Source organism: Manis javanica, chromosome 17, assembly GCF_040802235.1.
Source record: "Manis javanica isolate MJ-LG chromosome 17, MJ_LKY, whole genome shotgun sequence".
Classification (NCBI taxonomy): Eukaryota; Metazoa; Chordata; class Mammalia; order Pholidota; family Manidae; genus Manis; species Manis javanica.
This window is the reverse complement of record NC_133172.1, coordinates 11375527-11400856: the sequence shown is the minus strand read 5'-3', so window position 1 is coordinate 11400856 and position 25330 is coordinate 11375527. Positions and strand designations below refer to the sequence as shown.

The 25330-nt window shown below is 50.8% G+C and overlaps 2 protein-coding genes across 2 annotated transcripts; both read left to right on the top strand.

Annotated features, from left to right (window-relative positions):
* Positions 1–8364: 8364 nt before the first annotated feature.
* On the top strand, positions 8365–14482 carry LOC140847146 (immunoglobulin alpha Fc receptor-like). The gene is given in 5 exon segments (XM_073226397.1): positions 8365–8461; positions 11387–11448; positions 11450–11680; positions 13557–13830; positions 14181–14482. Coding segments are annotated over 5 exon segments (966 nt in total).
* Positions 14483–17917: 3435 nt separating this feature from the next.
* LOC108386623 (natural cytotoxicity triggering receptor 1) lies at positions 17918–21342 on the top strand. Its single transcript, XM_073225863.1, is given in 8 exon segments — positions 17918–17951; positions 18031–18066; positions 18256–18540; positions 19628–19773; positions 19775–19910; positions 20145–20192; positions 20965–21012; positions 21152–21342. Coding segments are annotated over 8 exon segments (924 nt in total).
* The last annotated feature ends 3988 nt before the right edge of the window (positions 21343–25330 follow it).

Here is a 25330-nt window from a genome sequence, read left to right as displayed (position 1 = left end):
AGAGCCCTCACAGCCCCCACAGACCGCCCCCCACCTCACCCAATTAAGGACCACACAGTCATTAATGCCATGCACCCAAGTAGGTGAGCCAAAGAGACATCACCACCACCACCCACATCACCCCCAAACAAAATATAAATACTGCACTACTAGACCCAGGGTCACTTTCACCCACGGGAAAAAGGCTTCCTTCCCCAAGCTAGCAAAGGAAGATAAACAAAATTGACAGACCTTTATCTGGGAAATTGCTTTCTCAGAAATAAATGAGAGGACTCAAATAAATAAAATCAGAAATGAGAGAGGATACTTTATAAGTGATACCACAGAAACCCACAGGATCATGAAAAACTACCGTAAACACTTACACATGAAGAAACAGGACAACCGAGAAGATGTGGATAAATTATTAGAAACATGCAACCTATCAAGAATGAGGGTCAAGAAGAAATAGAAAATCTGAACAGACCAATATGAGTAAAGAAATTGAATCAGAATAAAAAACTTCCCAGTATACAGAAACCCAAGAATGGATGGTTTCAGTGGAGAATTCTACTAAATGTTTAAAGAACTAACACCAGTCCTCTCACCTCTATCCTCAAACTCTTCCAAATAATTGAAGAGGAAATAATCCCAAACTACAAAATCCCTAATTTCATGAGGCCAGTCCCTGACATGAATGCCAGATAAGGACACTATGAGAAAATAAAATTACAGACCACTGTCCACATATGGACGCAAAAATTCTGAACAAAATATTAGTAAAACAAACTCATTGAAACATTCAAAGGGTCATACACCATGATCAAGTGGGATTTACTCCTGGGGTTCAACATAGGCAAATTGATTAAAATGATATACCATGTTAATAAAATGGAAGATAAAACTTATGATCATCTCAACAGATGCCAAAAAGCACTGACAAAATGCAATTCCCTTTCATGAAAAAATGCTCGACAAATTGGGTGCAGAAGAACAGACCCCAACACAATAAAGGCCATATATGACAAGCCCACAGCTAACATCATGTCCAACAGTCCTCTAAGACCAGGAACAAAGCAAAGATGCCCACTCTCACTTTTATTCAACATAGTACTGGAAATCCTAGCCAGAGAAATCGGAGAGCAAAAAAAAGAAATAAAAGGCATCCAAATCAGAAAGAAAGATGTAAAACTGTTTCTGTTTGCAGATGACATGATATTATATATAGAAAATCCTAAAGACTACAGCAAAAAGAACTCTAGAACTAATTGATGAATTCAGTAAAGTTGCAGGATACAAAATCAACATACAGAAATCAGTTGCATTTCTATGGACCAATGAAAAAACATCTGAAATATAAAGGCAACTTGTCTGGGTCACTGCTCAGCAGAAGCTGCACCTTCCTGCCTGCGACTGAGTGCCTGGCAAGGAGTCTTGGTGAGTTCTGGAAGGGAAGGAAGGGAAGGGAGTGCTAGGGCGGAAGTGCTGGCCTGGAAGTCTGGGCCTCCCCCAGCAGGGAGCCCTGCCCGTGGGAGCAAGGTGGGCTCTGATGGCCAAGTTCATCCTCAGCTGAATGCAGGCCTGGCTGGTGAGGCTCACAGGACAAGGAAGGGCTGGAGTGGGAGGCCGTGTCTTGGATGGCGAGGGATCATCCATCACGAGTCTTTTTTCCAGGATTGTTATTGGTCCAGAGGATCTGTGCACAAGTGGCTGAGCCCCTTCTCCCAACCTTGGGTTACCATCCACCCCAAATATGAGTGGTGGGTCTACCACAAGGAGCCTTGTGGGTGAATCCCTTGTGGAAAAGAAAGGGGGGGTCCAGGGAAATCTGGTCCAGAGACCCTCCTCAGCCACTCTCCCCTTGGCTGAGCCAGGCTCTAAGGGCACCTGAAGACTGTGGTGCTCAGAGAGCGGGTGTGGGAGGATCTGGTGTCAGCTGTGGTGCAGGAAGCAATTGGTGGCAGGAGCAACAGGGCACTTAGATGCGGCAACCACTCAAGCTCGCCAGCATTTCCGGGGGGCCCGCCGCTCCTGCTGTCCTGCTGGAAGAGCGGTTGAAAGGGACATAGTGGGTGGGTCACAGGGCCTGGGGGAAGGCGGCCAGGGAGGCCCCAGTGCACACGAGGCTGACCACAGCATGCAGTGGCCTCTCTCCTGACCCCACCGGAGAACTCAGGAAGGGCTCTGTGGGAAATGGGTCGAGAGCAAACGTGCCTCAGATGAGCACCGTGGGAATGGAGCTGGGCACTACCAGAGGCAGCGAAACAGAGGAAAGGAGGGAGAAGACAGAGGGGGACACAGAGACACAGAGAAGAGGAGAGACCGATGCGGGAGTCTCCCATTTTGGGTCCCCTGGAATGTGGTGAGGAGGGATGGCTTCCCTAAACTCATGCCATGTATGTTCTTAGGTTTTTACAGAAAACCTTCCCTCTTGGCCCAGCCAGGTCCCCTGATCAACCTGGAAGAGTACGTGATGACCCTGCAGTGTTGCTCAGAGACTGTGTACGAAAGCTTCATTCTTCACAGAGATGGAGCGTCCGGGGCCCCTGGCCTTGGTGGGCAGCTCAGTGCCAGAGGCTCCCATGCCAGCCTCTCCACGGGCCCTGTGGCAACTGCCCTTCTTGGAACCTACAGAGGCTTCGGCTCTCTCAGCCACGCCCCCCATGTGTGGTCGGCCCCCAGGGGCCCCCTGGACATCGTGATCACAGGTGAGAGTGTCCACATTCCCCCCATCCTCTGCGGGGTACAGACGGCATGTCCTAGGTCTCGGGAGCCCCAGCAGGTGATGGGGATGAACCTGAGGTTCTTATAACGACAGAGTGGGTGAGGGCTATATCCAGACAGACAGCCAGGTGGGGGCCATCTGGGACAGCATGAAGGACAGCACAGAGGCGAAGGCAGGGGGGCAGAGTAGGCATAAGGGCGAAGGGACAGATGCAGGCAGATGCACACATGGCAGGGGGAGGGCGCCTCTCCGCTCTGTTTGTTCAGAAACCTGGGGCCGTTTAGAAGCTTGGTTTCCACTTAGCTCCACACTCTCTTCTCCACCAGGACGGCCCAAAGACACCAGGTACCTGACCTAAGTTTCTGGGTCAGGCTGGCCCTTCCCAGGCTGATCCCGTGGGCCCGGTGTCCTCACGCCATGTGGTGCTACATACGCTTGGTTTTTATTCTGGCATGACTTCCTTCCACGTGGTTGAGCCAGGATGTGTCCCAGGCTACCATGGTCCTGGGTGGAGGAGCCAAGCACCAGCCCCTGTATGTGGGCATGTTTTATGGGTCCCCAATATTGTGTCTCTGGTCCCTCCAGAAGTTATAGGATTCCTGAGGTCCAAAGCCCGCAGAGAGATGCAACAGAGAGAAATCAGTCCATGAAAAGCAGAGACACAGAAACACATGCCTGCACACACACAGAATGAGCCACACACTCACGTGCACACACACAGAATGAGCCACACACACTCGCGTGCACACACACAGAATGAGCCACACACACTCGCATGCACACACACAGAATGAGCCACACACACTCGCGTGCACACACACAGAATGAGCTGGAGGGATGGGAGAGAGACACTGGCTCAGAGACAGGGAACAAGAAAGACAACGGTGGAGAGAAAGAGAAGAGGATACAGAGGTGGAGAGAAAGATGGGAGGGGGAAAGCAGACCCCTGAGTGAGGGCCACAAAGACAGAGAAAGAGGGCACTGGGGGGGGGGGTTGACAGAGATTCCCAAGAGAGGCAGAGAAAGTCACGGAGATGGAGATGATAGAAGATTAGATAGATAGATACACAGATGAGAGAGAGAGAGATGATAGCTGAGAGCTGACAGGTGATGGGTAGGTGACGGCATCAGATGACAGGCAATGCAGAAAGATGGGGACAGCACAAAATGAGAGAGTTGGGGTCAAAGAAAATGACAGATCAAACCAAACCAACCCGAGGAGAGGCAAAGAGAATAAAAAATACAAATAGGAAGCGAAATAAAAGGGAGGCGAGGTCAGAGACAGAGGGAGGAGGGGCCAGGAGAGAAGGGCACCAGGCCCGAGCGCGGAGGGCGGGTTCCCCGCCAGCTGCAGGCTCTGGAGAGAGAAGCCCTCCCCACCCAGGCAGCCGGCTTTCCTGCTGGGAAAATGTGAGAACCCGCTCCCCCAGCCCCCCGGGTGCCCTGGGGTGACCAGCAGAGAACCGACCAGCTGGCTGCAGGGCGGAGTCGCAGGGGGCTCCCAGCCGCCTCCCCTGGGCCCTGCCACCCAGCCCACAGGAGCGCACCCCCTGATAGGTGAAGGATAGGGGACAGCGTCTCCCCACGCATGGTCTGCCCAGAGTGACCGGCTGCACCTTCCTGTCCCAGGTGAGGAAGCCTCAACCCGCCCCATGGGTGGAGATCTGCACTGTTTAGGCCGTATCTGAGGGGTGTCCTGCACAGGAATTCTGGGGAGAAGGAAGCCCCCCGTGAAGGGAGGGGGAAAGCAGTGAGGAGACCCCCCCAAGACCCCCCCTCACCTCCCACGTGAGGCCACACTGGCGTCTGTACGTCCAGGCGGACGAGGAGGGGGTCCAGGCGGACCCCGGAGGAGGGCAGGCCCCGCTCAGTTCGGGGGATGAGAGGCCGTGTGGGTCGTCACCATTGTCTGCTTCCTGGGGGCCCTTGCTGACCCCTCGCCCACAGGGCGATTGCCCCGGCGGCACAGGGGCAGCCTACGCAAGGGTCAGAGGCCCTGTCTGCATGGACATCCCAGAGGGAGCGTCGAGTCCCCCTGGACTCTGGGATGGGGGACCGGACCCCCAGGAGCCAGCGCAGGTGACGAGGGAGCCTCAGGGGGTGGGAGGTGGAGCCCCGTTTCTCCCCACTCTCCTTCAGCTGGTCCCCTTCCACCCACGGAGCCAAGCACCACAGCTCCAAAGGGTGACTGAGAACCCCTTTGCTGGCTGTGGGCGCCCGGGAGAGGGGGGCCTTGGGTTCCAGGGTCTGCCCAGCCACCTTCCTGCTCTGTGACCTCGGGCCTGTCCCCTTCTCTCTCTGATGCCCGGGCTCTGCGAGGGCAGGAGGGACCTGGGTGGATGCGGGGCCCCTGAGGAGGCTTCATCTCTAACTTCCTGCAGCAGAGACCCCCTCCGGGGCAGCCAATGGGAGTCCCCCTGACCCCTCAGGGATGCTGCACTCGTGCTCCGCCCCCAGGCCTGCCTGGAGATGAGCCTCCTGGGGACTTGAGGGGGAGAGGAGGGCGTGGCTGCGGGGGGAGGCCCTGTGCTTAGAGGGGGTCCATGTGCCCAGACATGCAGCGAGCTGGGACTCGGTCTCTCGCCCCCATGGAGGAAGGACCCCGCACTGATGCAGCCGCTCCAGGGTGCTGCACGCAGTGGGAACGCCATGTGCATTTCTTTCCTTCCGCCGCTGTAACAGGTCTCCACAAGCTTAGTGGAGCAAAGCAGCAGTTTCTTTTCAAGTCATCGTTCAGTTCTGGAGGTCGGAAGTCAGAAGCCGGTCTCACTGGGCTAAAATCAGACAGCAGCAGGCGGCACCTCCTTCGTGGGCCCCGGGACAGCGCATGTCCCGTCCCCCAGCCTCCAGAGCTGCCCGCCTTCCCTGCCCGAGGCCTCCTGCCTCCCCCTTCGGGGCTGATGACCGGCCAGGCCTCCCTCGCGCAGAGCCGCGCTGACGCCCCTCCCCACACCTCCCGCCTGGTCCTCTCCCCTGCCTGCCTCCTTCTCGGGGGATCGCGCTGGGGCCCCCCAGATCACTTACAATAACCTCCCCATTTTAGAGCCAGCCGTCTGGAGCAGGCCTCGTTCCTCCCTGACGTGCAGTATGACCTGATCACAGATTATGGGGCGCATCTGGCGGTGGAGGCGTCTCTTCCACCTACGGCAGGTGGCAGACAAGACGAATTTGGGGAAGCTGATGCTACGGTGCAGGTAAGTGGGAGGACAAGACGAGTGTCCCCTTGCCCGGGCCAGGACCAGTGATCTCACCCGCTGGGTTAAGACAGGATAAGTGGCATGAAGTAACGGGCATCCGGACTAACCCTCTGGTAAATAATTTTGTTCATCAGATGGGCTAAACAGCCACCTGCTCTCATGGGCTGAAATATGAAACTTACACCAGGACGTCAGAGATACCTTAATAATTTCGACGACTTCTTCTCCTTACAGAAAAGACATTCATTCTTTTTTTTAAATTAACGTATCATTGATATACAATCTTATGATGGTTTCACATTCACAACACCGTGGGTTCAACATTCGCCCGTATTATCAAATCCTCACCCCCTGCCTTGCGGTCACTATCAACATAGTGAAATGTTATAGAGTCATTCTTTGTAGAAAATTTCGAAAACAGAGATAGATAAAAATCACTCATACATCTATAATCAGATAATCATTGTTTCTTTCTTTAATGTTGGTTCAGAATATCTTTGTGTATAGTTAGACAAACTTTTACATATTCGCTTCTTTGCAACCAACACCCCTACCAAAACGTAGACTATTCTGAACGCTCTGGAAGGACCCCTCAAGTCTTCCCAAGTCAGGACTTGAAAAGTCCTGTTGGACATGGTTCTGGCTTCCCTTCCTGTGTCACCGCCAACACGGCAGATCGGTCATCCCCCTCCCTTGCTGTTACTGACCTCCGTCTACACGCGACCACAGAGTATGAACTTTTGAGACTGATTCTTTCTTTCAACATTATGTTTGAAATTTAGTCATATCTTTGCATGTGAGAGTTTCTCCCCACCCTTTGTGAGGAGGAACACACACACACACACACACACACACACACACACACACACGGCCACACTTCCATTTCCTTTTATATAAAATATAAGTATTTCACATATTGGAATCTCCTGAGCATCTCTCATCATTTCTCAAAACTCTAAGTTTCAATTTTATTTTCTGAAAGATGTGCTGTGCTCCCCTTGAGAAAAGCCATGTATTTTACTGAATATTCACAACTCCAGAACACCACCTGCTGCCCACGCATGCTCTGATTTGGGGAAAATTGCCTTGAAAACTGCAAGAGAGTAAAGGCCCTCACTGCCCAGTCTCTTTCTGCATCTCTGAGGTAAGTGGGTAAGATAGACAGATAAATGATGATAGATAAATGATGATAGATAGATGATGATAGATATAGATAGATGATAGATAGATAGATAGATAGATAGATAGATAGATAGATAGATGATAGATGATGGATAGATAGATAGATAGATAGATAGATAGATAGATAGATAGATGATAGATAGATGATGGATAGATAGATAGATAGATAGATAGATAGATAGATAGATAGATAGATAGATGATAGATAGATAGATGATGGATAGATAGATGGATAGATAGATAGATAGATAGATAGATAGATAGATAGATAGATAGATAGATAGATGATAGATAGATGATAGGTAGATGATAGATATAGAGAGATGATGGATATAGAGAGATAGAGAGATGTGGGTGTTTAGATATATAGACATAGACACAGGAGGTTCTTTCTTTAGAGGTGACAAGTAGCTCCTGAGAAATCCCTGTGCCACCAGCACTGAGAAAATCCCCAGTGGGAGAATATACTGAGCACCTGCTCAGGCCCAGGTGGGTGTCCGGAGTCCCGGAGGCCAGAGGGAGGATGCGTGGGTCCATAACAGGCGCGGTCATGGGGTTTCTGACTGATGGTCCCATGAAGAAGAATCTCTGTGTGTATGAGACCGTTTTATATTCTGCCCCAGGCCCTTCCATCTGAATGTGGGATCTGGTCCGAAGAAGGATTGGAGCCCCGTTAGACTCTGGCTGAGGAAACAGCCACTTGTCCTGTGAAACTGGAGCAGGAAGGCCTGGCTCCCCTCACCCACCCGGGAGCTCTCCACAACTAACCTCTCCGGGAAGGAACCGTTTCTCGGGCACCAGTAGATGAGGAAATTCTCTGACCTCATACTTCCCGTGGGTCTCCCTGCCGCGTCTCACCCTGCGGATGTGCACCAGCGGGAGGTGGGCTGGGCCGAGGCCATGTGGGGCTATGGCCTCCAGAGCTGTCACTGTCCTCTGTCCTGGTGATTCCGACATGCAGGCAGGCTAGACAGGAAGAAGGGGGAACCCCCACACAGTCGGTGTCCCTCTTAGCTTGAGGACTCCGTGCTTTTGGGGGCTGCCAAGGACATTCTGGCCTCCTAAGTGGAGAGACGGCCTTTGGCCGCGTGAGCCCAGGGGACCTCGAGGCGTCTCAGCTCTCAGGTCATCAGCTGGGCCCCGAGGGCCTCACCCAGCCCATGTCAAGCTCTCTGGGGATCCCTGGCGGCTCCGGAGTTCCCACAAATGAGAGCCTGATGGGATCTAGAAGATAAAGCCAAACAATCAGTCTCCTCAGCTATGTTCACTGTAGAAGAAAAAATGATTTGCAACAGAGACAGGAAGCCAAAGGGCCGATCTACCCTGAGACCCTCTCTTCCAGTGCTCTGTCTGAGCCAGGAGGTTGGGGCACAGGGAGGTAAGTGCCGCCGGGTCTCCCCAGCTGCCTGTGCCCTGGGGTGGGAAGGTTGGAGGGACCGTCCACCGAGGGGACGGACAAGTCCCCATTGGAGCCGCCTTCCAGTTGGCCGAGCTGTGCCCCCCCACCCCCGGCCTGCCTCTGTCAACCCCTCAGACAGCGTGCTCAGACCCACGCGGATCTCTGCCCCCGTCAGTCTCTGCCCCTCAAGCCATGTGTCTCACTGAGTGTTCGCAAGGGGAAGGATAAGGACGTCAGGAGCTCGCTGGCATTGCCAAAGACCCTTTCCTGTTTTGAGTCTACGTGTTTTCATAGCCTAGTTCTCTCCGGACTATCCACTTGACTTCATTTAAAGGGATGTCGCCTTGGGGCAGCCCGACTCTGCAGCCGGTGTTTTCCTGTGCACCACCCCAGCGCCAAGCACCAGCTGCTACCAGGACCAGGTGTGTGCCACCCAGCTACTGGCTTGGCTTCCTAATGGGTGTGACCCCCTGTGCCTCCACATCTCATCTCTACCAGCTCCCTCTAAAGACCGTAGCCTTTGAAATATAAATGTTTATCTCCCCTTAAAACTCCTCAGTCTTCTATCCTCAGATAGGCCTGTTGACTTCCCCAGGCTCCCCCAGCCCTCATCGCCTGGCCTTGTGTCTCCTCCGGTGCACTTTACCCTGTCCCTCCACGTCTTTGCTCTTCATCCATGCTGACCTTGATTTAGTTTCTCCCTCACTTGCTCCGTTTTACTAACTCAGGTCCTTCTGTTATCACCCGTGGTCCCCCAAACCTGCCTGCCAAGTTTGCCTGGGCAGTCAGGCCTCATCCTTATGTGTCTCAGGACCCTCACATCTGTTACCAGGCCTCCAAATTCCACGTCTTTATACTTCAGACTGCACATCATGATCTGCAGTGATATACTTGTACATTTTAAAATTACTATCTGACATTAACCACATCATCGTCTCATTAAAGATATTCACCAGGTCTCTTTAGGTCAGAGTTTCTCAATCTCAGCACTACCTACATTTGGGACCAGATAATCCTTTGTTTTGGGGTCGGTTCTGTGCACTGTAGGGCCCCTGGTCCTTACCCAGAAGATGCCCATGTTATCTCCCACCCCAGTTGTAACAACCAAAGATGTATCCAGACATTGCCAAACTGTCCCCTTGGAGGTAAAATTGCCCCATGTTGAGAACCGAAGGTCTAGGTCACAATAGTGAATAAACAGTATGCCTGGGTTAGTGGAGGCATCCCTCCATGCACTTTGGAGCCACAAATGCATGGACATACTGGTGGGTAATGGTACTGACTGTAAGGCAGTCCTGCAAGCTGTGGGGAATCTGGTCCGCAGCTTCCGCAACTGCCAGAGCAGGTGTGTCTTGCTTGATGACAACCCTCTCGGGGACGGAGAGCTCCCCTCGTCCTCCTTCCCAGAGCTGCAGTTGAGAGCATCGCCATCAGGTCTAGAATAGATGATACGCCTCCATACAGGGAACCGGCTTTAAGAGCCCCTCTCCACCCCCACCCCCATTTGCTAGTTTCTGCTGAGAGCAGAAATTTCCCAAGTGCACAATCACTTGCTCAAAGCCATTCAGCGCAAATGGACTGGGGCCAAAAGCTGAACGGCACCCCCTTCTACGCCCAAACCTTTCCAGACTCCTGTCTGTCCTCAGTCCTGCCCCTGGAGTGGTCAGGTTGCAGGCACCAGCCTGCTGGCCTGGTCTCACAGAGCGGGTCACCCTACGCAGCAGACCCCTGTCCGCTGCCTCCTCCACCTGCTTTAGGATGGCATGCTCTGCCCACCTGGCAGGGGGCACAGCACAGAATCTGGAGTGAGTCTCCTAGTTGCCAAACCAGATCTGACAACCCTTCAGTTTGTGCTCTTGGGCCACTGGCATGGTATCTCCAAGTCTCAGCCTCTCCCTTTAGAGGGAAGAGCAGAACTGCATGCTGGTGAGGATTACCATGGCGACCAAACACCAAACAAACTTGGTGGCAAACACGGTGGACTGGTGGTTGCTGGGGGCTGTGGGGAGAGCAGAATGGGGGGTGACCCTTTCACGGGCATGCAGACTCCTTTAGGGGTGATGAGATGGAACTAGAGAGAGGTGACGGTCACACAACATTGTGAATATACTACATGCCACTGAATTGGATACTTTAAAATTTTGTGCTATGTGAACTGTACCACAAAAACCAAATGAATGCAAAGGAAGGAACTCAGTTTCTCAAAAATCTAAACAGAGAATCATTATACAATCCAACATGTGAAAAAGCAAAGGAATGGAAAGCAGGGACTTGAACACACATTTGTACTCTGATGTTTGTAGCAGCATTATTCACATTAGCCAAAAAGTGGAGACCCCCCAAATATCCATTGACAGGAAGGGATGATTAAAATGCAGTAGACACAGCAATGTAGTATTATTCCATGTAAAAAGAAAAGACAGGCTGACACGTGTTATAACATGGATGAATCTTGAGGATGTTACGTGAAGTGAAATATGCCAGACGCGGAAAGACAAACATCGTATTCTTCCGCTGATATAAGTACCTCAAATAGGCCACTTCCCAGAGAAAGAGGGTATATTACAAACTGCCAGTGGCTGAGGGGAGACGGAGCTGAGAGTCATTGCTTCATGGGTTAGCGTTTCTGTTGAGAATCATGAAAAATGTCTGAAAATAGAAGTCATGGTTGCCCAGTATGGCGAATGTAATTAGCACTGAGCAGCAGCCTAAAAACTGGTTAAAATGGTAAATTTTATGTTATATATACTTTACCACAATTAGAAAACACCCAAAAAAAACAACTTTAAAAAGGAAGGAATTACAGGTCCTTCACACCATAATTTATATGTGTTCCCCCATCGAGAAGGAAAGCACGGCTTCTCCCCGGGGGGCCACCCAGGTCCCAGCTCTGTTTCCTTGCAGGGGACTCTCCGGTCCCTGTTGTGTCTGCCGCTCCTGGTTCTGTGGTTCCAGGGAACGAGTCTTGTGACAATCTTGTGCTGGGGAGACTCCCGAGTCTTTCCTGTGCCACCTGGGACCCTGGAAAACTCCACATACAAGGTGGTGGAGAAGAAACTGGAATTTCAGAAGAAGGCTGACTGTATCATTAACTGCACAGACGCAGACACCGCGGGGCATTATCAGGGCCGGTATGAGAAACACCACAGCTGGTCAGAGCGCAGTGACCCCCTGGAGCTCGTGGGGACAGGGGAGCAGGCAGCCGGGGTCTCCAGCCCTCATGCATTGTCCTTTTTTTTTCTCTTCACAGACTTTATTCTTAGAACAGTTTCAGATCCACAGAAAAATTCAGAAGAGCCTATGCAGCTGCATGGAAGATGGTGACATCTGCCAGGACTGCGGTACCTGCCTTGCTGCTAATGAACCAGCATCGACCCATTATTATGAGCTGAGGTCCACGGTTTATTTGGATTTCTAAGGGTTCACCCAGTGTCCTTCACCTGTCCTAGGATCCCATCGCACATGGCATGTCGTTGTCCTGTCTCTAGGCTCCCGTCAGACTGTCCTTGGCCTTGACGACCTGGGCAGTTTGAGGCCTGGTCAGGTACTTGCAGGGGGCCCAGCTCTTGGAAGTCACCCGATGCTTCCCTCAGGATGGCTCAGGGGTTCTGGGATCCTGGGAGGAAGACCACAGGAGCTCAGTGCCATCGTCTCCGCTCCATGTGAAGGGAACATCACGCACCCAGGAACACGGGTGCTGATGCTGGCCCTGAGTACCTGGCTGAGGTAGTGTGTGCTGGGTTTCTCCTCCAGAAATTTGCTTTTCCCTATGGAAGGAAAACTGCATGGCGTGGGAATTATGTTCCTGGCACAAGTCCAGCCCTCAGTGTTAAGCTCTGTCCTCAGGGTGGCCGGACCCTGTGTTTCTGAGGGAGGGCCCTGAATTTCCAGGTGCTTCTGTCTCCTGACATTCTTTTTACACAATGTCACCTTTCTCAGCCCCTCACATAGCTCCTCAAACTCTTGGATGCCATCCCCCCCTTTTTTTTTGTCAAAATATCATTTGTGACAGTGTGATTTATAACAAGAAGTATATATTTGGTCTTCGTCTCCTGGCACAGAGCTCCTAAGAATGGGAATTTCCTGTGATTAGAGCACTGAAGGTGTGTTTTGTTGGGCTAATGAGCTGGTGTTAGGTCAGCACCTACAGATGGGGATGGTCACTAGGGGAAGGCCAGGTGACTGGAGGGTTGGAGGTTGGAACTTTCGGTCCCACCCCCACGAGGGGAGAGGGGCTGGAGGTTGACTCGATCACCAATGGCCAGTGATTTAATCAGTCACACCTCTGTCATGAAGCCTCTGTAAAAACCCAAAAAGACAGGGTTCAGAGAGCTTCCAGGGTGGTGAGCACGTGCAGACTGGGGGAATGTGGTGGGCCCAGGGAGCATGGAAGCCCCTCGCCCTCTCCCCCCTGGCCCTGTGCGTCTCCCTCACCTGGCCACCAGCATCTCTTCTACCTGCGGTTCCTGAGTTATGTCTTTCTACAATAAGCCAGTGATCTAGTAAACAGCTTCTCTGAGTTCTGTGAGCTGCTCTAGCAAGTTAATTACACCCAGAGAGGGTCATGGGAACTTCTGATTTGTAGCCTGTCCATCAGAAGCCCAGGGGATCACCTGGACTTTCAGCTGGTGTCCGAAGCGGGGGTGGTCTTATAGGATGGAGCCCTCACAGCATGGGATCTGACATGATCTCCATGTGGACAGTATCAGAATTGAGCTGAATTGTAGGACGCCCTGCTGGTGTCTTAGAATTGCTCGATGGGGTGGGGGAAATCCTGCACATTACACTTGGGAACAGAATTGTCTGTGTCGCCCGGCTTTAGAGACCAGCTCTCCATCTCCCGCAGATGGCATCTCTTCTTGCCCGCAGGCTGCTTGTCTGCACAGCGCTGTTTGCAGAGTGTGCGTCCTGTGCTGGTGCAATGGGACGCTAACAGCTCCCGTCCCTCTGGAGCAGGGACCGTCTGCATTTCCCCTTCTCCGTGCAGACCCAGCGTGCGTGGCAGGGATGAGGGGGAAGGAGGGAGAGCCTGCTGAAGGGCCCCCCTCTCTCCTCTCTTAGGCTTATATGGTAGCCCTTCCTCCCTGCTGATCCAGGCCGCGTGGCAAGGCTTGGAGAGAGGCTTTCCCTCCAGTGCGGTTTAGCGCACGTCCCATTTGATAGATTTTCACTGGCCAAGGATGGAGAAGCTGCCTTGTCCCAGCACCAAAATGGGGGACACCACGGCAACTTCATCGTGGGTCCTGTGAACCCCAGCTTCTCAGGGAACTACAGCTGCTACGGTTGGTACAGCGGCAGCCCTTACATGTGGTTGGCCCCCAGCGAGGCCCCGGAGCTTGTGGTCACAGGTAGGTGCAGCCCAGCCCGTCCCTGTGTCCTCCTCCCTGGGGTTCTCCAGGCCACCCACAGCCTTGGTATCAGGCAAGAACATAAACAGGTGCTCTGCCAGGAAAAGCAAGCACAGCGTCCCCCAAACCACCTCCTTCCCCGTGCACAAGACTCCCCCGGGGGCTGCCGTTCCTTACCCTCGCACCCAGGCAGGCGGCCTCCACGTGGTTCTCAAGAACGCAGGAACTTGTTGAGGAGGGGGTCAGATGGGACCCCACACAGGGAGATGACTCCCCGTTCAGGGCTCTGGGTTGGGGAAGGAGTGGAGCGTGACCACTGATGGCTCCTCTCCTTTGGATTGTATCTCTGCATATCATGAACCAAGACTGCACGATGGAGACTGGGACCCACATGGGTGTGGCAGGGCTGGTCCCTGTGGCTCTCGTGGCCATCCTGGCTGAACACTGGCTCCACCGCCAGGCTTCCCACAAGGGAGACCGGCCTGGCCTGAGCTGGAGTCGATGGGAATGTCAGAGAATGGGGCTCTGGACCAAGCCCTCAGCGCCCCAGGCAGACACCTGGAATGGGTCGGCCCCTGCGGAGTGCCCCAGCGCGTGTGGAAGGCAAGGGAGAGAGGTGCTACCAAGCGTGGGCCCATCTTCAAACCAGTGAAATGGGATTTCCCTTCGTGGAGCCGATGCGCTTGCACCTCCCACCTTTCTGACGTCAGTGATTAAATTCTCAGTGAAGTCTTAGCTTAACTAATCACCCTCCCTATGATAAAAATAATGCAAGGCATTCTCAGTTCTCCTTGCAGACTGCTTTTCACCCTTCCTCTGTAGAAATTCCAGCTCATTATCTTCAGTTTGTCTTGAATGTATTAATGTTTATCAAATTCATCAAAACCGTAACAGGGAAGGGGATGAATGTGTTGAACAACTTGATTGTATTAATTATTTCACAATGTGTAAATATATTAAATCATCATGTTGTACACCCTAAATATATACAATTTTCTATTTGTCAATTATCCTTAATAAAGCCAGGAAGTTTTTTAAATAGGGGGAAGTGAAAAGGGAATTCACTCACTCCCAGAATGGAAACTTCAAACCATCTTGATTAAATGAAGTTCTGAACTTTTGGCTCCTGGGTAGAATATGACAGCTAAGTGCTAGGGTATGGTTTCAGTACCTTCCAGAGAAAACAGACCTGGTCTTAAGACATCACGATGCAAGTCTTTTGAACAGAGACCTCTGCTTAGAGTTAACACTGCACAGAGAAAATGCTGGTGTAAAGGCAATCTTGGCAAGGATTTCCCTCTTAGGAAAAGCATTTCTGGAATTGCTCCAATCACCATCTCAGAATGACAAGAAAACTTGCCTTTGCCGGAAAGTCTGGAAGCAGACTTATGAAAAATCAAAAGCACAGATGTCTTTTCACAAGAATAAGAGATTGAATTTCCTTTCTGAGCTGTGTGGGACCAAACCCATAAATGAATGTAAAATTGTCTACAGCCCACTGGACATCTGAGAAACCCCAGAAAACAGAGTGGAAGACAAGACCTGCTGTCAGTGAGCAGAAACACGGGTGCTGGAGTCCCTTAGGTAAGAAAATTCACTGTAAATGACCATCAGTAAATACTGCAAACCTCATGCAGAAACAAAGAACCCCAAAATTATTATGGAAGAATTAGCAACCCCAAAGGACTTGAGACATAGAACTGCTTCCTGCCTATATTAATTATTAAAATAGTAAGAGAGGAAACCCTAAGGAAACCAAGGCTTGACCAATTCTCTAAAGTCCCTGCCGACCCCAGTTAGGACCACGTGTGGAGATACTAACTTCATCCTCGGTGGTGCCAGGGGGTTGGTTCCGATTCCAGGGACTTCCCTCCCAACTTGCAAAATAATTTCCCGGGAACATAATATCAATGAGCCTTTTAAACAGAATCCCAGTTTCTCTAGGGAGCTTTCTGCAGGGGAGCTATTTCTATGCCCTGGGTCGCTTTACCCCCAAAGGACAGCAAGACCTCTCCTGACAGGGACTCATTAGCGACTTCCCTTCAGGCTGTGGATGGAATCTCGCGGGACAAGATGAGCGAGATGGACTCCGGGAGGTGGGGAGGCCACGCGCCCTCTCGGCCCAGGGGCATCGCTCTCACCTCCAGGTGGGCTTGTCCCTCGTCTTCTCCCTGCCTCCCGCTCAGGCTGAGTGCGATCAAAAACCATAGGTGGGTATATGCCTAGTGAGATAAGCCAGGCAGAAAGACAAATACCATACGATTTCACTCACATGTGGAATCTATGAACAAAACAGCAGGAGACTCAGAGACACTGAGAAGTGACCGGAGGCTCACATGGTGGAGGGGCTGGGATGGGTCCGTGAAACAGGTGAAGGCGTTGATAAAGGGGCTCAAAATCTCAGTCATACTATAAATTAGTCACAAGGATAAAAGTACGGCATAGAGAATATAGTCAATAGCTCTGTAGCATCTTTGTATGTTGACAGATAGCAACTACACTAGTTGGGTTGAGATTTAATCATGCACGTAACTGCCCAATCACTGTGTTGTACACTGAAAACCAATATAGTCTTTTGTATCGAGTACACTTCAATAAAAAGAAAAATCATAGCATTCAGCCAGGTTTCTCAGTGGCGTGCTCTGGGTCTGCTCTCTCTGTATGTGGTCGACATGGAAACTGACGGGTGGCCCTGAGTTGTCACCCACTTCCTTCACACTGTCTTTCCTGTAAGTCTTTCAAGGCTAAAGTCTCCAAAGCACACAAGACAGAGAGTCAGCTGGAGAAGCCCCCAACTGCATGCCCATCGAGCCCTATACTGGACACCCCCAGTAGGAGGACAAGACAGCAACAGTCCAGTGGGTGGCCCTGTCCACAGGGGAGCCACGCACTGGAACTGAGGTCAGAACCTGCCTTGGGGTTTGCTGTCCACGCTCTCCTCTTGACCGAGAGTGAGCGATCCACTCCAGCTTGTCCTCCTCAGGGGGGCTTCTGAGCACAGCGTCACACACGTGAGGACGAAGCCTCCCCTCAAAATGCTATAAGGACATTCTGGTGGAGTCTCGAGACAGGCAGACTGGATGGCTGTTGGCTGGCTGGAGAAGGGGCATTCTGGCATTTGGAGCTGAGGACTGAAGGCAGAAGAAAAGAACGGAATGAAAAAGCTGTTGTTTGCAATCACATGACTGATTCCAGAGGACACGAGGCCAAAGGAAATAAGCCAGACACGCAAAGACAAATAAAACTTGTTTCACTTACATGAGGATGAAACTGTTCTATATTTTGATTAAGGTGTTGGCCACAGGACTATACACATTTATCAAAACTCATAAAACTGGACACCAAAGGAGCAAATTTTATTGTATATAAATTAGAAAGTAAGTGGAGAATGTTTGACAACATCCAGAAATAAGAACAAAAGAAAATAGATTGTGGATGGAGATTTTTCTCATAGGATGTGAGGCAGAATATGAACTGACACACATTTCATTTCCACAAAATGTTTAAACCCTTTAAAACAGAAGAACAATGGCATTTTGAGTTTTAAAATATATTAAAATATCTGAGATTTTAATATTTAATGTCTGGTTTATAACAGACTAAAGGCGTGTGCTTAGGTAAGAAATAGAACATTTCTGCTAAAGAGCAGCGTTCTGTTGAAACACGACAAATCTCTTCCATTCTGATGAAGCCAGTTAGCTTATCCAAACCTACACACATGGTACACGGGAAAACCAAGGTCAAACTCAGTTTTTTGGTGATTCTAAGGTTTTTGCTTTGTACCCTGCCCTATGCCTTCCCTGCACATAATGTCCACATTTCAAAAAGTGGACCCAGAAATGAGTTTCAGGTGAGGCAGACCATTGTCCGCAGACCTGGTTGGGCCCCAGAAATGACCAGCTGTGCAGTGAGAATTATGTCCTTTCCTGGTGCCCTGCGGTCAGAGGTGGAGGGGAGAGCTGCGCCTCGTAAAAAGCCCCATAGTCACAGGTGCTAGTTTCAGCCCCCACATCCTGTGCCTCCTGGTAGCTGTGTGCCACCGGCTGCTCCACGTCAGTTGGGCAGGACCTGTGCCAGGATCTGTGCCATGCCTTCTGCTCTGCCTGCCCTGCTCTGCCTAGGTGAGGTCTCACGTGGAAGGGAGATGGAACCCGGGGGTCTTGGGGGGGAGACAGTGAAGCTCACTAGCCTGTCTTCCAGGGCTGTATCTGAGCCAGAGGATCAGCGGTCAGACACGTGAGCCCCTCCCTTGAACCCCCAGCGTCACTCCTGGGGGTTCAGGCTCAGGATCCACCTGGGAGCAACAGCTGGGAGCCAGGCCAGGGCTTGGGCTCCGGGGATCCGGTTAGGGCGTTGGGCCAGCTGCTGGGCGGAGGTGGGGGGGGGGGACTTTGCCTACAACCCCAGCCTCTGATTCCCTTCCAGAGACTCTCTGGAAACCCGTCATCTGGGCCCAGCCCAATTTCATGGTTCCGAAGGGAAGGCCGGTGACCATCTGGTGCCAGGGTGCTCGCGGCGCCGTTGAGTACCAGCTGTATTTCGAGGGACGCCTTTTGGCCTTAGAGAGACAGAAATCACCTGGAGTGATGAGCAAAGTGAAGTTCTCCCTCTTGGCCATGACCCCCTTCACTGTGTGGCAGTACAGCTGCTTGTACCAAAGTGGGGAGCTGTGGTCCGAGACTAGTGACCCCCTGGATCTGGTGGTAACAGGTAAATGCCCCGTTCTGCAGCCGTAGAGTCATCTCAGCCTGAATCCGGGGCAGCGTCACCGCTTATTAGGCCCCTCCGAGCCCCTCCAAGCCCCGCGCAGAGACTGAGTAGGCCATGATGACCTGTGGGGTCTCCTATTGATCGCCGTCTGTGTCCTAGGGGCCTAGTGACTGAGGGCAGGTTCTCCCGCTAAGAGGTCGAAGTGGATGTTTCTGTGCAGGGGGCTCCTGGGGCGTGTCCTCAAAGACAGCCTCTGAGGTGGGCGAGGGCAGCGGGCCGGGCAGAGCGCGCAGGCGGACTGCGGTGCTGTGTCCCAGAGACCCCAGCCCAGCAAGTGGGGAGCTCCAGGCCTGGGACGGCCCTTCAGGGGAGTCTCGAAATGAGGACGGGGGCTCTGGGCCTCCCAGCTTCAACCAGTGATTAGATGAGAACCCCTCCTACAGAGCCGTTTGCTAAAGGACGGACACTGTGGGATTCCACTTTGATGGCATCCCTGGAACAGTCAGCTGCATAGGGACAGAAAGTAGAATAGCGCTGGCCAGGGGCTGGGACAGGGCGGGTACTGATTAATGGGGACAGGGTTTCAGTTTTGCAAGACAAGAAGAAGGCTTACGGGTGGTGGTGGTGGCGGCTGAGCATCGGTGTGAATGTACTAGACACCTCTCAGCGGTGCACTTAACAATGGTTAAGGTGGTACATTTCGTGTTACCTGTATTCTACAGCAATTGAAAATAGTAACAATTTTTAAGAACGCAGGTGACTGCTGCACCCCGCCGTTGGATGCCGTGGGTCTGGGGTGGAGTCTGGGAATCCTCGTTCCTAACACTCTCCCAGGCAACACTGACATTGCTGCCCCAGGAACCCGACTCAAAGGACCACTGATGGGGTGCAGTTCACCCCAAACACCCCTGGAAGTGCCTCGGTCTTGAAGGGGTAGAGCACGGAGTGTGTGTCCGTGACCACGACAGCAAGGAAAGGGAAGAGAACGGGATTCTGGGGAGCAACACCGGGTCTCATGGACGAGGGGATGGGAGATATCACAGAAGGACACAGATGCCCCTTACCCACCGGCCACCTTCCCCCACAGAAATGTATGACACCCCCACGCTCTCAGTCCATCCCGGGCCGCAGGTGGTCTCAGGAAAGAATGTGACCTTCTACTGCCATCTAGAGACTGCGACCAGCACCTTCTTCCTGCTCAAGGAGGGCCGACCTGGCCGCCCGCAGCGCAGGCAGACATGGGAGCAGCCAGGTGGCATTCCTCCTGGGCCCCGTGAGCACAGCCCACAGAGGAACGTACAGGTGCTTCGGTTCCTACAACAACCATGCCTGGTCTTTCCCCAGTGAGCCTATGAGGCTCCTGGTCACAGGTGAGGAAACCCCCCATCCTCTCCGTGTCCTCCTGGAACCCCCAGCAGCGCCGAGGAAGGCAGCGGAGGGGCAGGTGCGAGAGGAGGACAGGAGGGGACATCCCGCCGCCCGCATCCGCCCCTTCCCTGGAGGCAGGAGCAGCAGGCTGTCCACAGGACACATGCCACAGGGCCGGGTGGGGAGGAAGCCCAGAGAAAGCCCAAACCCTTGCTCTCCCTTGTCCCCATTGCCAGGAGATGTTGGGGACAGCAGCCTTGCTCCCACAGAGCTCACCTCTTCCGGTGAGCTACAGTGACTTCTAGCGTGGGGGGTGGAAACGACCCCGCAGGGGCCCTGAGAACGTGCAGTCCCCTTGGGATACCCACTGAGTGCACAGCATGGGCCGCGAGCTGCGGCTCTCTCTGCCTGGCAGATAAGCAGCCCTGCCTCTGGGGACCGTGTGGCCCAGCACAAGACAGACCGTGAGTCCAGGTCAGGATAATGGAACCGATTGCATAGCATGCGAGGAGGCGATGATATGGAAAAAAGGCAGAACAGGGATAAGGTGACTGGGAGGGCAAGGGGCAAGGGTTGTCTGAACTGGCTTCACAGAGAAGGGGGCATCAGAGCAAATATCTGAAGGAGTTGAGGGCATCAGTCCCGTGGCCAGCTGGAGAAAGGAGTTTCCAGAAAGAGGGAATGGCCGGTGTCTATGCCCTAAGGCGGAGGGATGGCCAGCCTCATGAAAGAACAGCAAAGTGGGTCTGGAAATGATGGCAGGGAGGTGATGGTGGGCACCGGGCAGCTCGTTTAGGGGCTTGAAGAGAATGGTAAGACTTTGGATTTTACTGCATGTGAGGAAGAAGAAATGATGTTGATCAGCTTCATGGTGAAACTGAGACCCAGGTGACCCTCCCGATGGAGCCCCCAGGACCTGGGATGTGGGGTAGGGACCTTGAAAAGCTGTAGGATGTAAGGAGTGGGGGATATAGCCCAGGGAAGGAGAGGCTGGGATGGGAGAGGCTGACACCAGCTTTCTTCCTCCTGTCTTCACATTTTCCTCACCATCTGCAGACTCGGGGGACCCGCCCTTGCTAACCACGGAGGCAGGATTCCAGCAAGGTGAGTGGGCGGCCGGCCCCCCAGGGAGGAGCTGGGCAGGAGCGGGTCAGAGGGCAGCGAGTGCACGGTGAGTGAGGCGTCCTGCCACTCACCCTGTCGTGGGTCCCTGCCAGCGTGCACTCTGCTCTTCTGACTCCAGACCTTGCCCTCTGGAATCACATGGCCCAGAATCTCTTGCGGATTGGCCTGGATTTCCTGGTTCTGATGGCCCTCCGGGGCCTCCTGGCTGAAGAGTGGCTTTGCAGGAAGAGGGCTAGAGAGCAAGCCAACACCGCTTCCAGCTGGGAAGGCAGGAGAAGGTTCAAAACACGAACATTCCTGAACAAGTGATGGGAGACGTGGTGGCCCCGAGTAGAGCTGAGAGCTGATGGTGACCTTGGGTTGTGACCTTGGGCTGTGTGAGCTCTGTACTGAGCCCACGGAGGAGGGAGCCACTGCTGGACACTGGGACAACTGCGTGGGGGCTGGCGAAGCATGCTGGAGCGGGCAGGAGAGAGGGTGCTAAATTTCTTCTGCAGAAAGATCCCATCATCTCTGCTAGAGTCTGTGTTTTTGTGCCTTCTTACTGCAAACCAACATTTCAATCCCTCTGGCCTCCCCTGAAATCACCTCCTTCATTAACATTGTGGCCATGGGAATATTGCCTTCCTACTGGGGTCCTTATTCTATGTATTCTGTCTTTTCTCTGCAACATATCATTCAAAATGTTTAGCAACCCTTACAAAATAGGCTCTTACCGCATGGAACAGGAGCCAGAGAGGCAACCTCCAGATCATGGAGATGCAGGCTGTAGGCAAGAAAACTGATGTACAGCTACCGCAGCCTGTCCCAGCCAGATCTCAGCCATGAGCCGATCCCCTACCCTATGCCACCCCAAGATTCTGTCTGCTTCGCTTCTTCATCCATACCTTGCCTCGTTCTTTGTGTCTCCAAGTACATACCATCTCCTCCAAAAAAGTTTCCAGTTTGACTTACGAGTCCACATTCATACCTCTGGAGCACCTGCCATTTCTCTCTAGCAGGTACTTGAACTCCAGCACGGCATTCATGTCCATTTTCCTGTCTCTGCTAGGCACTCACGTGCATTAAATCACGGTGGATCTGATGGCCATGTCCCCAGCTCCCACGACTGAGAGAGCTCTCAGGAAAGGTATGGTGACTCAGCGGATATATAAATGGGGCCAGAGCACAGGTGAGGACTCAAGACTCTTGACGTTGGTCCTTGCAATGCCGTCTGGCACTGTGAGCTCTGCGCTCCTGAGACTTCCTACGTTATCAGCCCTTGAATATACCCATTACGTGGGCCCTCCCACCCGCCCCAGTGTTCCAACCCCTCACCCAGGTCAAATCCATTCTCTAAATCTGAGTTTTCTGTTAAATATCAGAGAACATGCATTCCAGCCTCAAAGGGATAACGTGGATATTTGATGATATAAAGAATACCAAGGGGGCGGAGAACCCCCAACAGAAAGGATCGAAGGAGGACAACACCAAGACACATAATAATTAAAATGGCAAGGATCAAGGACAAGGAAAGAGTTTTAAAGGCAGCTAGAGAGAAAAAGGTCACCTATAAAGGAAAACCCATCAGGCTAACATCAGACTTCTCGACAGAAACCCTACAGGCCAGAAGAGAATGGCATGATATATTTAATGCAATGAAACAGAAGGGCCTTGAACCAAGGATACTGTATCCAGCACGACTATCATTTAAATATGATGGCGGGATTAAACAATTCCCAGACAAGCGAAAGCTGAGGGAATTCGCTTCCCACAAACCACCTCTACAGGGCATCCTACAGGGACTGCTCTAGATGGGAGCACTCCTAAAAAGAGCACAGAACAAAACACACAACATATGAAGAATGGAGGAGGAGGAATAAGAAGGGAGAGAAGAAAAGAATCTCCAGGCAGTGTATATAACAGCTCAATAAGTGAGCTAAGTTAGGCAGTAAGATACTAAAGAAGCTAACCTTGAACCTTTGGTAACCACAAATCTAAAGCCTGCAATGGCAATAAGTACATATCTCTCAATAGTCACTCTAAATGTAAATGGACTGAATGCACCAATCAAAAGACACAGAGTAATAGAATGGATAAAAAAGCAAGACCCGTCTATATGCTGCTTACAAGAAACTCACCTTAAACTCAAAGACAAGCACAGACTAAAAGTCAAGGGATGGAAAAACATATTTCAGGCAAACAACAGTGAGAAGAAAGCAGGGGTTGCAGTACTAATATCAGACAAAATAGACTTCAAAACAAAGAAAGTAACAAGAGATAAAGAAGGATACTACATAATGATAAAGGGCTCAGTCCAACAAGAGGATATAACCATTCTAAATATATATGCACCCAATACAGGAGCACCAGCATATGTGAAACAAATACTAACAGAACTAAAGAGGGAAGTAGACTCCAATGCATTCATTTTAGGAGACTTCAACACACCACTCACCCCAAAGGATAGATCCACCAGGCAGAAAATAAGTAAGGACACAGGCACTGAACAACACACTAGAACAGATGGACCTAATAGACATCTACAGAACTCTACACCCAAAAGCAACAGGATATACATTCTTCTCAAGTGTACATGGAACATTCTCCAGAATAGACCACATACTAGCTCACAAAAAGAGCTTCAGTAAATTCTAAAATATTGAAATTCTACCCACCAATTTTTCAGACCACAAAGGTATAAAAGTAGAAATAAATTCTACAAAGAAAACAAAAAGGCTCACAAACACATGGAGGCTTAACAACATGCTACTAAATAATCAATGGATCAATGAACAAATCAAAATAGAGATCAAGGAATATATAGAAACAAATGGCAACAACAATACAAAGCCCCAACTTCTATGGGACGCAGCAAAAGCAGTCTTAAGAGGAAAGTATATAGCAATCCAGGCACACTTGAAGAAGGAGGAACAATCCAAAATGAATAGTCTAACATCACAATTATCAAAACTGGAAAAAGAAGAACAAATGAGGCCTAAAGTCAGCAGAAGGAGGGACATAACAAAGATCAGAGAAGAAATAAACAAAATTGAGAAGAATAAAACAATAGCAAAAATCAACGAAACCAAGAGCTGGTTCTTTGAGAAAATAAACAAAATAGATAAGCCTCTAGCCAAACTTATTAAGAGAAAAAGAGAATCAACACAAATCAACATAATCAGAAATGAGAATGGAAAAATCATGACAGACTCCACAGAAATACAAAGAATTATTAAAGACTACTATGAAAACCTGTATGCCAACAAGCTGGAAAACCTAGAAGAAATGGACAACTTCCTAGAAAAATACAACCTCCCAAGACTGACCAAGGAAGAAACACAAAAGTTAAACAAACCAATTACGAGCAAAGAAATTGAAACGGTAATCAAAAGACTACCCAAGAACAAAACCCCGGGGCCGGAGGGATTTACCTAGGAATTTTATCAGACACACAGAGAAGACATAATACCCATTCTCCTTAAAGTGTTCCAAAAAATAGAAGAAGAGGGAATACTCCCAAACTCATTCTATGAAGCCAACATCACCCTAATACCAAAACCAGGCAAAGACCCCACCAAAAAAGAAAATTACAGACCAATATCCCTGATGAATGTAGATGCAAAAACACTCAATAAAATATTAGCAAACAGAATTCAACAGTATATCAAAAGGATCATACACCATGACCAAGTGGGATTCATCCCAGGGATGCAAGGATGGTACAAAATTCGAAAATCCATCACCATCATCCACCACATCAACAAAAAGAAAGACAAAAACCACATGATCGTCTCCATAGATGCTGAAAAAGCATTTGACAAAATTCAACATCAATTCATGATACAAACTCTCAGCAAAATGGGAATAGAGGGCAAGTACCTCAACATAATAAAGGCCATATATGATAAACCCACAGCCAGCATTATACTGAACAGCGAGAAGCTGAAAGCATTTCCTCTGAGATCGGGAACCAGACAGGGATGCCCACTCTCCCCACTGTTATTTAACATAGTACTGGAGGTCCTAGCCACGGCAATCAGACAAAACAAAGAAATACAAGGAATCCAGATTGGTAAAGAAGAAGTTAAACTGTCACTATTTGCAGATGATATGATACTCTACATAAAAAACCCTAAAGACTCCACTCCAAAACTACTAGAACTGACATCGGAATACACCAAAGTTGCAGGATACAAAATTAACACACAGAAATCTGTAGCTTTCCTATACACTAACAATGAACCAATACAAAGAGAAATCAGGAAAACAATTCCATTCACCATTGCATCAAAAAGAATAAAATACCTACGAATAA